Raw genomic sequence first — 12,477 nt, 5'->3', positions numbered from 1 at the left:
AGCTTCTTTCTCAACAGAAACACTATAGGCCAGAGGGGAATGGCAAGAAATATTCCAAATAATGAAAAACAAGAAACTGCAACCAAGACTATTCTATCCAGCAAGGCTTTCATTTAAAATGGAAGGCAAAATAAAGAGCTTCCCAGACAAAGAGGCTAAAAGTACATCTCAACCAAGCCATCACTGCAAGAGTTGCTAAGGGGACTAATTTAAGAAGAAGAAAGAGAAAGGGGGGGAGGGGGGACACAGGTACAAAGGAAAAGAATGGCAATGAATAAGTACCTGTCAGTAATAACCTTAAATGTAATTGGACTAAATGTTCCAGTCAAAAGACATGGGGTAGCTGAATGGATAAGAAAACATGACCCAAATATATACTGTCGACAAGAGTTCGTACTTTAGAATAAAAGATATACACAGACTGAAAGTGAAGGGATGGAAAAAATTATTCCAGGCAATGGACAGGAAAAAAAGCTGGGCGAGCAATACTTACATCAGACAAGATAGACTTCAAAACAGAAGCCATGAGAGACGAAGGTGACTTCATAATACTTAAAGGAGCAGTCCAACAAGAATATATAACTCCTGTAAACATACATGCACTCAGCACAGGTGCACCTAAATATATAAAGAAAATATTGGAGGACTTTAAGAAAGAGAAAAACAGCAATACAGTCACTGTAGGGGATTTTAACCACACAATGTCAACAATGGACAGATCTTTCAAACTAAAAAATCAACAAAAATATTGCAGAGTTGAAAAACACTCTAAATCAAATGGACTTAATTGATATTTATAGAACATTTCACCCTAAAGAAGCAAAATGCACATTCTTCTGTGTTGGGAACTTTCCTGCCTGGTTTCAGGGACTGTAGCCTCACCGACAGGCAAGAGGGTCCCAAGGCTGGAGCTGAGCAAGGAGGCCTTGGGAAAATAGGCCACGGAGGAAACAACCTGTCCCCCTTGCAGAGCTGCAACCTCACATCACCCTGGTTGGCCCTGGAGGATGGCTGGTTAGTCAATGACAGGTCAGACCCGTCAATGGCAGGGGCAACCTAAGACAGGCAAAGTTGCATAGGGGCCGTCAGGGAAGGACTTGGGAGACACAGAGAAGGGGCAAAAGACCCTCATGCCTTGGCTTTGTCATGGCCAGAGGCCTCATTCTATATTAAAGAAGTCTCATCTCTTGGCTGCTCCACCCACCTGACACCATCTTGAAACAATACTAAAGGCAGGTACAGCCCTGATCTGGATCAGGTGGTTCTCTGGGGACAATTAGGCCTGGAAAAGGAATGCATTAAATCCTATGAAAATTACTTTGCTAAGAATGCCCTTGAGTTAATGAATACTGATGTTTGGGGTCCAAGCATAGGATGAGATCAGTTTCCCAGGTTTGAGGGCCGAATGTGTGCCACCCTGTCTGCCAGACCATGACCTGAGGTAAATCTCTGTGTTCCTTCAATTCTTATCTATGATCTCTATCAGTTTTCTGTAAACATAGCCTTTAGGCATTGATTGATAAGCTTTGCATGCATGCTGTATACCCCTGCACATATTGTTCTCAATAGAAGCCACTTTAAGAGAAGAGTTTGGGGCATTCTCCACTGGAGGGAATTGCCACTTCCTTTTCCTGGCAGACCAAGAGTGTCTTATTTCCTCATCCACCGTGGCCAAGGGGACTCTGTGGGATGGGGTACCCCCCTCACTTCTGAAATGCACATGAATCATTCTCAAAGATAGACCATGTGTTAGAACACCCAAACAAGCCTTAACAAATGCAAGAAAATTGATATCATGTTAGGCACCCTCTGTGATCACAATGGCTTGAAACTAGAAACCAATCTCAAAAAACAAACTCAAAAACATTCAAATTCATGGAGGCTGAATAACATGCTATTAAACAATGAATGGGTTAACGATGAGATCAAGAAAGAATTCAAAAAGTTTCTGGAAACAAATGAAAATAAACACACAACAGCCCAAAACCTAGGATACAGAGTGAAGGCAGTCCTGAGAGGGTAGTTCACAGTAATACAAACCTACCTTAAAAAGACAGAAAAATCTCAAATAAAAAACCTAACCTTACAACTATAAGAACCAGAGAACAACAACACACAAGGTGCAGAGTGAGTAGAAGGGAGGAAATAATCAAGATCGGTACAGAATTGAATGATACAGAGACTAAAAGAACAATTCAAAGGATCAATAAATCCAGGAGCTGGTTCTTAGAGAAGATAAACAAAATTGACAAGCCATTAACCAGATTCATCAAGGAAAAAGGGATATGCCCCAAATAAATAAAATCAGAAATGAAAGAGGGGAAGAGTCAACTGATACTGTAATGGGGCCAGGCTCCCCCTCTTCAAAGGGTTTTTGTAACAGGGTCCAGAAAATGAGGTGTCCAAGAAAAAATATATTCTCCCCATCCCAGGGCGGGCTTCCATGGGGCGTAGGGAGCCTTGAGCATGGCCATTGAGAGTCATTTTGCATGTCAGTAACAGGATAGCTTCATTCCTCATATGCAAAGAAGGTTATTTTGCATAGCACCAAGTTTTAAAAGACTTAATATAGAATGTAACTGGGAGAGGGAGGAGGAGAGACAGGGGCCTTTGGGAGAGACAAAGAGACACAGATTCTGGGGAACAGTGTGAAGACCAAACGGGAAGAAAGAGGGGAGAAAGGACTCTTGCTAGTGGGCCTTGAGAAGGTGCACATGGCGTGGATTAATAACTGGAGATCGCAGCGACACAGCGGATGGTGCTGAGATCCGCGACAGGCCTGCCTAGCTGAGCCCCGGACTTCTGTCCTTTTTCTTCTGAAGGACGGTTCCCCTGACTGGCCTGACTGGCCTAGCTGGGCAAGCGGGGGGAAGGCAGGACTGTGTGTGTGCTGGTGATTGTTTTAAAAGGATTTTGAGGTTCAAGGATGACATTTAGCCATTAATCAAACCTGTATAACTTTTGAATAAATAGTTCCTTTTCACCAAACTCTGCCATTCAGAGCCATAATTCGAAGGGCGCTGGGCAAAGGACCTACAATCGAGGGACCCTGGGGAAGGGGGCATCATTTTTTCGGTAATACAATCTGGGCACCCTCCTTCCCCCCGCCCCCACACACACAGGTCCATTTGTTCGGTAACAATACCACAGAAATACAAAGGATGATAAGAAATTACCAGAACAACTATGTGCCAAGAAATTGGACAACCTGGGTTAAATAGATAAATTTCTAGAAACACATTTTTCCAAAACTGAACCAGGAAGAAGCAGAAAACCTGAATGGACTGATAAGAATTAGCAAAATGAAGCAGTAATAAAAATACTCCTGCTATCCAAAATCCCTGTACCAGATGACTTCACAGGCTTCTTTTAAAGAAGGCTAACACCAATCCTTCACAAACTATTCTGAAAAATTCAAGAGGGAAGACTCCCAAACTCTTCTAATGAGGACAGTATATTATCCTAATCCCCAAACCAGGTAAAGACACAACAAAGAAAGAAAATTACAGGCCAGTATCTCTGATGAACATAGATGCAAAAATCCTCAACAAAACACTAGTAAACCAGATCCAACAATACATTAAAAAAATCATACACCATGATCAAGTGGGGTTTATTCCAGGGATGCAAGGATGGTACAATATCCACAAATTAATAAATGTGATACACCACATAAAAAAATCAAGTATAAAAATTAAATGTGGGAATTGAGGAACCATACCTCAACACAATAAAGACCATATATGGCAAACCAACCACCAATGGGCAAAAACTAAAAGTGTTTTCCCTAAGATCAGGAACAAGACAGGCATGTCCACTTTCACCACTCCTATTCAACACAGTACTGAAAATTCTAGCCACAGCAATCAGATAAGAAAAAGAAATAGAAGACATTTACATTGAAAAAGAGGAAGTATAACTGTAATTGTTCACAGACCACATGATATTGTATATGGAAAACCCTAAAGATTCCACCAAAAAGCTACTAGTTCTAATAAATGAATTCAGCAAAATAGTGGGATACAAAATTAATATTCAGAAGTTGGTGGTATTCCCAAACACCAGTAATGAACTATCAGAAAAAGAAACTAATAAAACAATACCATTTACTATTGCAATAACAAAAATGGTACCCAGGAATAAATATAGCCAAGGTGGTAAAAGACCTGTATTGGAAAACTATGTAGGAAAAATGAAGAAAGAGATTGAGAGCAAATATTCCAAAAATATGCATGGAACTGCAGAAGACACCATAGCTCTAGCAATCTGAAAAAGAACAAAGTCATAGGAATCTCAATACCAGAAATCAAGCTATACTACAAGGCCACAGTAATCAAAACAGCCTAGTAGTGGCATAGGAACAGGTATAGAGATCAATAGAATAGAACAAAACCCAGAAATCAACCCATGCCTATATAGCCAATTAATATTTGAGAAAGGAGAAAAGAACTGACAACAGAGCCTCTTCAATAAACGGTGTTGGGAAAACTGGACAGGTACATGTTAAAAAAATGAAACTAGATCACCAGCTTAAACTATACACAAGAATAAACTCAAAATGGATAAAAGACTTAAATGTAATTTGTGAAACTATAAAAATCCTAGAAGAAGGCATAGGCAGTGAAATCTCAGACCTCTCTCAGAGCAGTACCTTTTGCCAATATATCTCCTAGGGCAAGGGAAATAAAGGAAAAACAAAAACAACCCCAAAAAACCAAACAGGGCTACATGAAACTAAAAAGCTTTTGCAAAGCAAAAGAAACCAAAAAAAATTAAAAGGGAACCCATTGAATGGGACAGCATATTTGCCAATGATATATCTGATAAGAGGTTAATTTCCACAATATATAAAGAATTTGTACAACTCAACATCAGGAAGATAAACAACTCAATTAAAAATTAGGCAAAAGAACTGAATAAACACTTCTCCAAAGAGGATATACAGATGGTCAATAGACATGAAAAAATGCTCAACATCACTAATCGTAAGAGGGATGCAATTAAAACCACAATGAGATATCACCTTAGGACTGGCAGAATGGCCATCATCAATAAATCAACAAACAGCAAGTGCTAGCGAGAATGTGGAGAAAAAGGGTCCTTTGTGCACTGTTGGTGGGAAAGCAGACTGGTGCGGCCTCTATAGGAAACAGTATGGGATTTCCTTAAAAAATTAAAAATGGAACTACCTTTTGACCCAGCGATCTCTCTTCTGAGAGCATATCTGAAGAAACCCAAGACACTAACACAAAAGAATACAGGCATCCTTATGTGCATTTCAGCATAATTTACAATACACAAGTTCTGAAAATAGCCCAAGTGCCCATCAGTAAATGAGTGAATAAAAAAGCTCTGGTATATTTACCCAATAAAATACTGCTCTGCCATCAAAAAAAAAAAAAAAAAATATTACCTTTTGAGATAGCACGGACAGACCTGGAGATTACTATGCTAAGTGAAATAAGCCAGTCAAAGAAAGATAAATACCATATTATCTCAGTTATGTTTGGAATCTTATAAATAAATAAACCGACCAAAAAGAATAGAAACAGAGGCATAGATACATGGAATAGGCTAACAGCTGTGAGGGGGAAGGCGTTGAGAAAGAATGTGAAGGAATTAAGCAAAAAACATATAGGTAGATAGAGAGATCTACAGATATATATCTATAGGTATAGATATATACATAACACACAGACACAGACAACAGTATAATTATTTCCAGAGGATAGAGAGGAGGGCTGAATGGAGGTGGGCAAATCAGGGGAAAATGGGGATGGAAAGACTTCCCTTTGGGTGATGGGTGCACAATACAGTGTGCAGATGTTTTATAGTGTTGTGCACTTGAAACCAATAACCCCATAAATTCAATAAAAAATATAAATATTTTAAAATGAACGTTACCTAGTATTTTCAACTATGATTTTTTAATAATTTCCAAAATTTTAATGAAAAAGTGAAATAACGGTGTTTCAAATATATTACTATACATAGGATGACTATATAACTGATCACCTAAACAAGAATATGCTCAGAGATCAGAGAAATTCCAACAATGATCACATGGGGCCACGGGAGCAAGCCAAGACTATTGCAGGCAAACCGAAATGTATGATTACTTTCAGTAGGTGTTAAAATTCAAATTTTAATGCCTTCATCTAACTTTTTTCAGCACGGATTATACAGGGTATGGCAAAAGTAAGTTTACAGTTGTGAGTTCGCAAAACATTATCATTATTTATTAATGTTTGTATTGTTTTCCATTCAAAGAACTGTGAACCTACTTTCATCCCACCCTGTATTATGCAATTGAGCTATTCTTAATTTTCAGTCAGTCTCTCAATGATTTAGGAGATAATACTGTCCCCAGCATCACAACTACTTCATTTAAGCTGTCTAACCACATGTAACAACTTCAACCCTATCATCTGAGAGAGAACTTGCTTCCTCGTTCTTTTCATTTAATACAGAGGCAGAAAGGAAATGGATAGACCAAAAGCAAACCTGCAAACAAAACATCTTTATGTCCTGTAAATGTGTATCTACTAAAATGTGCTAATTTTCCAAATCTTTGTGATACTAAAATTCAAGTCACTCCTTTACAAGGAAAAATGCTAACATTTCAATTTTTAGTGCCTGCAATATCTTTCTCTCTTATTTTCATTTGTTCCTTCAACAGTTATAAGTTTACTATGTGCCAGGCACTGTACTAGGTGCTGGAAAAGCAAGATAAGAAAAGGCAAGAGGTCCTCAGGTGCCCTCTTACCTCTAGGACCCAATCAGAGCTGTATAAGGACAACACAAGCTTATAACTTCTGCTGCTGAAAGACTGTTTAATATGCAGCCACTGACCTCATGAGAAAACTTTAGAGTAGAATCCACTTTTCTAGGCACATTAATTACAATAATGGTTTTTAATTCTTTCTTAAAGTGAGCACTCAGACAATAAAATAATAAAACACAATATGATATACAATATAATACAGCAGAGTAAGCCATTCTGAACACTCCATCTCTGGCCACTACTAATCTGTATTTTGTCTCAGTTTGCAAAGCAGGGGAACACTGTGAAAGCATTTGTTGATCTCCTTTAAGTATCATAAGCCAATGAAATGGTAATATTTTCAACTACCACTAGGTGGTGGTAAAAGTCACCAGCAGGAAGCCAATGGATTGCTTTTTGAAGAATGAGAAGTATTCCTCACATTATCTTTATTAGTAATTTAGAACTAATTAAGAAAATACATTAGTGCTGAGAAATTTTATTAATCTTAGAAAAATATAAGCTATACAAAAGCATGAACTGCAGTGCAAAAGACCTAGTTTTTTAAAGGAATGAGTTCTTTGACATGCAAAAGTCTCAATGAAATAATCCTTACAACAAGGTAATGAAAAGTTTAATACATACTCTAATCGTTTCTGCTGGCTGAGAGATAGCTTTTCTGCTAATCCATATGTTTATATCACCTGAGTCTATGCTTTTGGCTTTACACTGCTTTTAGATCCAACACAAACAGTCCAGAATATCAAGTTACTTCAAGTTCCCCCAATACGCTATGCCTCATTGCTGTGCCTTTGATCTCCATGTCTCTTTCTGCCTGGAGTCTGTTTTACTGTATCACACATATGTGTGTCTGCATATTTAAAATATTTACTAAGCCTAACACTGGGAATAAAATAATGCCGTCTCCAATTCAAGTTTATATCCCAGTGATAGAAACAGGCTAAGTCACTACTGAAGACAGAGCATACAACACAGGATGACAGGGTTGTGGGACAGGTTCCAAAGATCAGGCAAAGGACAGGGACGTATTGCCCAGGTAGCCAGGAGCTCGGGGTACGTGGGCGATGGGGAGAAAGCTTCTGAATACATAAGAGGAGACTAGGATTGCAGAGATGCAGTATTAAGGGTAAAGAAAAGCAAGGTGCACAATGGCTTGAGAGGGTTTTGGCACAGAGCATTTTCAGAAAAACTAAGGACAGAACACAAGGGAAGTGACAAGGAGAGGAGGGACAATGGGCAAGGGTGGTCACAGAAACGCGTTCTGCCAGGCTAAGGACTCACGGCTTTTTCTAATCCTTGATGCTGCTGAAAGCTTTTGGGCTGGGCAATAATGTGATCAGCTTTTAATTTTTATTAATATTAAAAAGCTGTGTATTTATTAGCTGTGAGCGTGGACTCTAGCAGTAGAGCCAGGGTTCAAATCCTAGCACCACCTCTTATTCTTTGTATGATGTTGGACAAATTACTTCACCTCTCTGTGCCTCAATATGCTCATCTCTGAAATGGGGATAACGAGACCGTTACATCTCTATTCGGGTGGTTACAAGGAACACTTAGAACAATGCAATTGTTTTTTAACACTGCACTCTAGTGGCTGGTTGTGAGAAGGCAATTACAGCAGAGACAGGCTGTTGCAGAACCTGAAGCAAGAAAGGCTAAATTGAAGTTCAAGACAAAATAATGGCTGTACCATGAGTCATGGTTGGAGCCCTGCCAGACTTCCACTCCGCTGAATGTGTGCCACCACTGCAGCCTCCTGGCTTGAGACTGACACTGGCCTCTCTACCTGTGGATGCCACCAGTGACGAGGACTTCATGCAGGGCGCTTGCTCTGATCGCGTCTATCCCGTAAGCTCCCCGTCTCTGTGTGTAACCTGAGTGTGACTCTATTGGCTTATTAAAGAGGTCTCCCCTAAGAATCCTGGCATTGTGGAAAGGCAAAAAAAAAAAAAAAAAATTTAAAAAATTTAAAAATTTTAAAAAAATTAAGTGGCACCACTTGAATGTGGTAAAGGAGGCAGAAATAAAGAGGATCAAAAGGGGTTGGTTAATGATGGGATGTGAGCCAAGAAACAGATGGAGTCCCCAGGGAGGCTCTGGCTTCTGACTTAGAAAATTCTTAGACATTGAGATCAAAAGACATGACTTTTTCTCCTATTAGGCAGAACAAATAGAGCCAGATGACTGACAGGGCATAAAAAAACAGCATGAAGGTGGGAAAACCTGAAGGATGATTAGTTTAAGAAGTGACAGGTAAGTGAGCATCAAAACCCTTGTCTCTGCCTGCCTGCCCTCTGGGGCACAGATCACAAGACACAGTGTCTCTCACACTCTATTACATTTATTTTCATCTCTATGTCTCACCACTGACCACATATCAAGACCATTTCTCAATTATTCTCATATCCCAAATACCTTGTATGTTAAGTGTTTGCTGAGTGTTTTGAGAAGAAGAAGGAGAAGGAGACAGGGCGTGCCAGGCTTTTGAAAGATGAACAAAAATGCAAACAATAATTAAATTTTTTTACCTGCTTCAGATTCAGGAGGAGAATAAAACTGACCATCAGAAAGACCACCAGGTATAAGTGCTGCCCTCTCCGAAGCATCCTGAACTATCAGGAGTCCTGGAAGAGAAGAAATTCAGATGCTGGGAATGAGATCATTGTTCTGGTAGCTTCTAAGCAAGGTTAATTAACCACAATAAAATGATGCTAATACTGTATTTTTTAAAAAAACTCTTAGCAAAAAGAGGTACTTTAAAAATATTCTAACCAAAAAAGTAAGTTTTTATAACTATGAACCTGTGCTATAGGGACAGATTCCAAGTAGTTTTTAAAAACTGCCTCGTTACTCATGCCATTCTTTGATTCAGTATCTACAGCATCTTCCCTTGAGAATCCATCCTCCCAACAGAAATAACATTGAGATCAAAACACAAAGCTAAATAAAAAGCTTGGTCAGCTCATATAAATGGCCCCCAGCCTGCATGTTGTTGGAGAAAGCCAGGTGTGAAACATAAGAAACGAACATAACTTTGTAAGTATAAAAAGAGTAATTAAGATGGTGAAGAAATATTTATCCATTAAAAAAGTCCTTAGAAAAGAAAGGTATTAAAAAAAAAAAAAAGAAAAGGAAGCATGATGTGGATGTCTCAAGAACACTAACACATGATGAGAGAGGCCATCAAATATGAGTTCTTTTGACTGAACCTGAGTTAGCAATGAGAAAAAGTTGGATGAAGCACTAGGACAGAGAGCAGGAATCAGGTATGCGTGTAAAATGTGCTACAGATAGTGAAAATAAACACTACTGTAAAATTTTTCATTAACTGTGTGTTCTGCTTTATTAGTTATTTTGAACTTGGCTTAATTATATAAGCATTCAGGCCTCAGTCATTAACAGTTGTTCTGTTTTCAATAAAGTACAATTTCATCTTTATATACAATTTAAAAAATCACTCCCATTAACTTTATTGGTCCCTTCCCCACAACGCCACAATGTTTTCATTAAGGAAAAGAAGGCAGAAGACAGATACAGCTTGGTCTCATTAATTTGTCTTAAAACCTACTCTTGAGTAATTAATTCTTTCTTATAGATTTTTGTAAATGAGATTTTCCAAAAGAAAACCATTTGCAAGGTTCCTTTTCCTTTTGCTGTTCCCTGAGGTTATAATCGTGTTTAACTTTACATAAGACATGACTTTTTTTCCTATTAGGCAGAGCAAATAGAGCCAGATGACTGACAGGGCATAAAAAAACAGCATGTCTTAAATCTGTCTAGGTCTTTGCATTGAGCCTGCCCCGTGTCACACCTCCAGGAGGGTGGGCAGGGTATGTGGGCTTCCACGAAGGCCATCATTTGGAAAAAATTCCTGCTCAATAATCAATCATAAAGTTCAATGAATCATTTGGCCTTCTTAGTCAATCCAGGAATACTCAAAACCACACAGGGAGATTACAACAGCTTTGACAAGACTCATGATTCTACAGTGCTGTCATTCAGCTCCTCAGAGGAGGACAGTGAAAGCCAGAGATGGCCGAGCATTTCCTTGTCTGCTTTTTCCTCTTTCTGAACTCCATCTTCATCATTAACCCACCAAGAGTTATATCTAAGCACTCAACTGTTCTAATTGTAGGCCATTCAAAGCCACTAGCTGTATGGACAGCCATCTGAAACTCTGGGGAATCAGAGACTTTTAGAATTGCTGGCTCAGTTCCCCTGAAACTGTTTTACATTTCTCTGACCCTAGACAACAGTTCTGTTTAGAGGCACAAAGTGCCTAGTGTCCTGTGGGTATTATTAACAAAGAGAAAAAAAATCAACCTGTCTGAGGAGAAAGAGGTGTTGTCTATTTTTATTGTTTGAATGAGTTTTTCACCAGTGTTCACACTTCTTCTAAGGAAGCCAGGTCTGACAGCTGGAGAAAGGAGCCACATTCTGTCACTAACCTTTCATCCAACCCTTCTTGTGATTTCTGCTCTACCCACTAAAGAAGGAGACACGGCCTTCCACCTACCTGCAGCTCCATTCAAATCCAGCTCAGTATCTAGCCAGTCTCAGAAGGCTGACTTTGAGACAAACTTACTGTTTTCTTCTTCTGCTTCTTGAGGTAACACTTTGAAATCCAGGAACCATGTCTCGATCCAAGCAAGAATGAATGAAATAATGGGCAGCACATAACCAAAAGCTCCTTGAGAGAAAAGCTGAAAAACAGACGTGACCAGCAGAGGGAAACACAGTTACCATGAGCTCACAATGGAAAAAGAGGCTTGGTCATTGTAGTTGGTACTGTTCAGAAAAAGTGGTAGGTCATACCTTTGAGAGGATCACTTTTGCTAGTAAAAAGGCACTGGTCACTGCTGTCGTCAACTGAAAGACACATAATTTGACACCACTCAAATTAGACATTGTACATTGTAGAGGCACGTTCCTCACACGAGACCCACCTGAACCAGACGCACGTAAAGCCTGAGAAAGCTATGCCCCACCTGGCTCCTTCCCACATTACTTTATCTCTATTCCCTAAACCCAGACTGCGGTAAAGGCGGCTTCTATGTGGCACACAATCCCAGGCTGGCTCTCATGGCTTCCTGTCTCTCACATTTTAGCAGACTGGTGTGTTGGGAAACTAAGTTTTATCCAGACACTATCACAAAGAAGGAGGGACAGTGAAATACAGAGGTAAGGCTCCCCCTAGGGGTTGGGATTATCCCACAGGACCTGGCCTTGACACGCCATCCTCTAAGATTTGTAGCGATATGAAACCCAACCAAAGTGAATGCCAAAGAGTAGCCTTGACTGACAGAATGGGGGTCAGGGGACATCAGGGGTCATGCTCAGTAAGTATTAACAAAGTTACAGAGTCAGTACTTGTTAGCAAAAACACAACCAGCTAGCACACCAGCGCCAGCATGCACACAAACACCAGCCAGAGTGAGCCACTTGGGAGAAGCAGCATTTTACATTCTGATACTAATTAACTTTACAGGCTAAACTAAGTGCTCTTTAGATATCAGCTGACTTCTTCCGGCCCTTTCTACAAATGTTTTTAAAAATAAAAATCAGAAACAATAAAATGAGTGGGTTAAATCTGACCTGTCCTTTTGATAATTTATCATCAGATATTGAAGATAACTTTCTTAAAACTCTCCTAGAGTATCAACCACTTTTCTGAGGGAAAAAAAGAAAAACCA

General features: G+C 39.4%; 1 protein-coding gene across 4 annotated transcripts in view; it reads right to left on the bottom strand.

Annotated features, from left to right (window-relative positions):
- STARD3NL (STARD3 N-terminal like) overlaps nucleotides 1-12,477 on the bottom strand; it is a 64,484-nt gene that overhangs the window by 16,255 nt on the left and 35,752 nt on the right. For all 4 annotated transcript variants that reach the window (XM_054564031.1, XM_054564030.1, XM_054564032.1 and 1 more), the window contains 3 exons: nucleotides 11,600-11,653; nucleotides 11,370-11,487; nucleotides 9,313-9,408 (listed from right to left, as the gene is read on the bottom strand). In XM_054564031.1, the coding sequence (XP_054420006.1) occupies nucleotides 9,313-9,408; nucleotides 11,370-11,487; nucleotides 11,600-11,653 (268 nt within the window). The remainder of the gene's footprint in view (nucleotides 1-9,312; nucleotides 9,409-11,369; nucleotides 11,488-11,599; nucleotides 11,654-12,477) is intronic.

Source organism: Pteronotus mesoamericanus, unplaced genomic scaffold (assembly GCF_021234165.1).
Source record: "Pteronotus mesoamericanus isolate MK-2021 breed Mesoamerican mustached bat unplaced genomic scaffold, CSHL_Meso_final scaffold_85, whole genome shotgun sequence".
NCBI classification, from domain to species: domain Eukaryota; kingdom Metazoa; phylum Chordata; class Mammalia; order Chiroptera; family Mormoopidae; genus Pteronotus; species Pteronotus mesoamericanus.
This window is presented reverse-complemented; position numbering and strand designations above follow the sequence as displayed.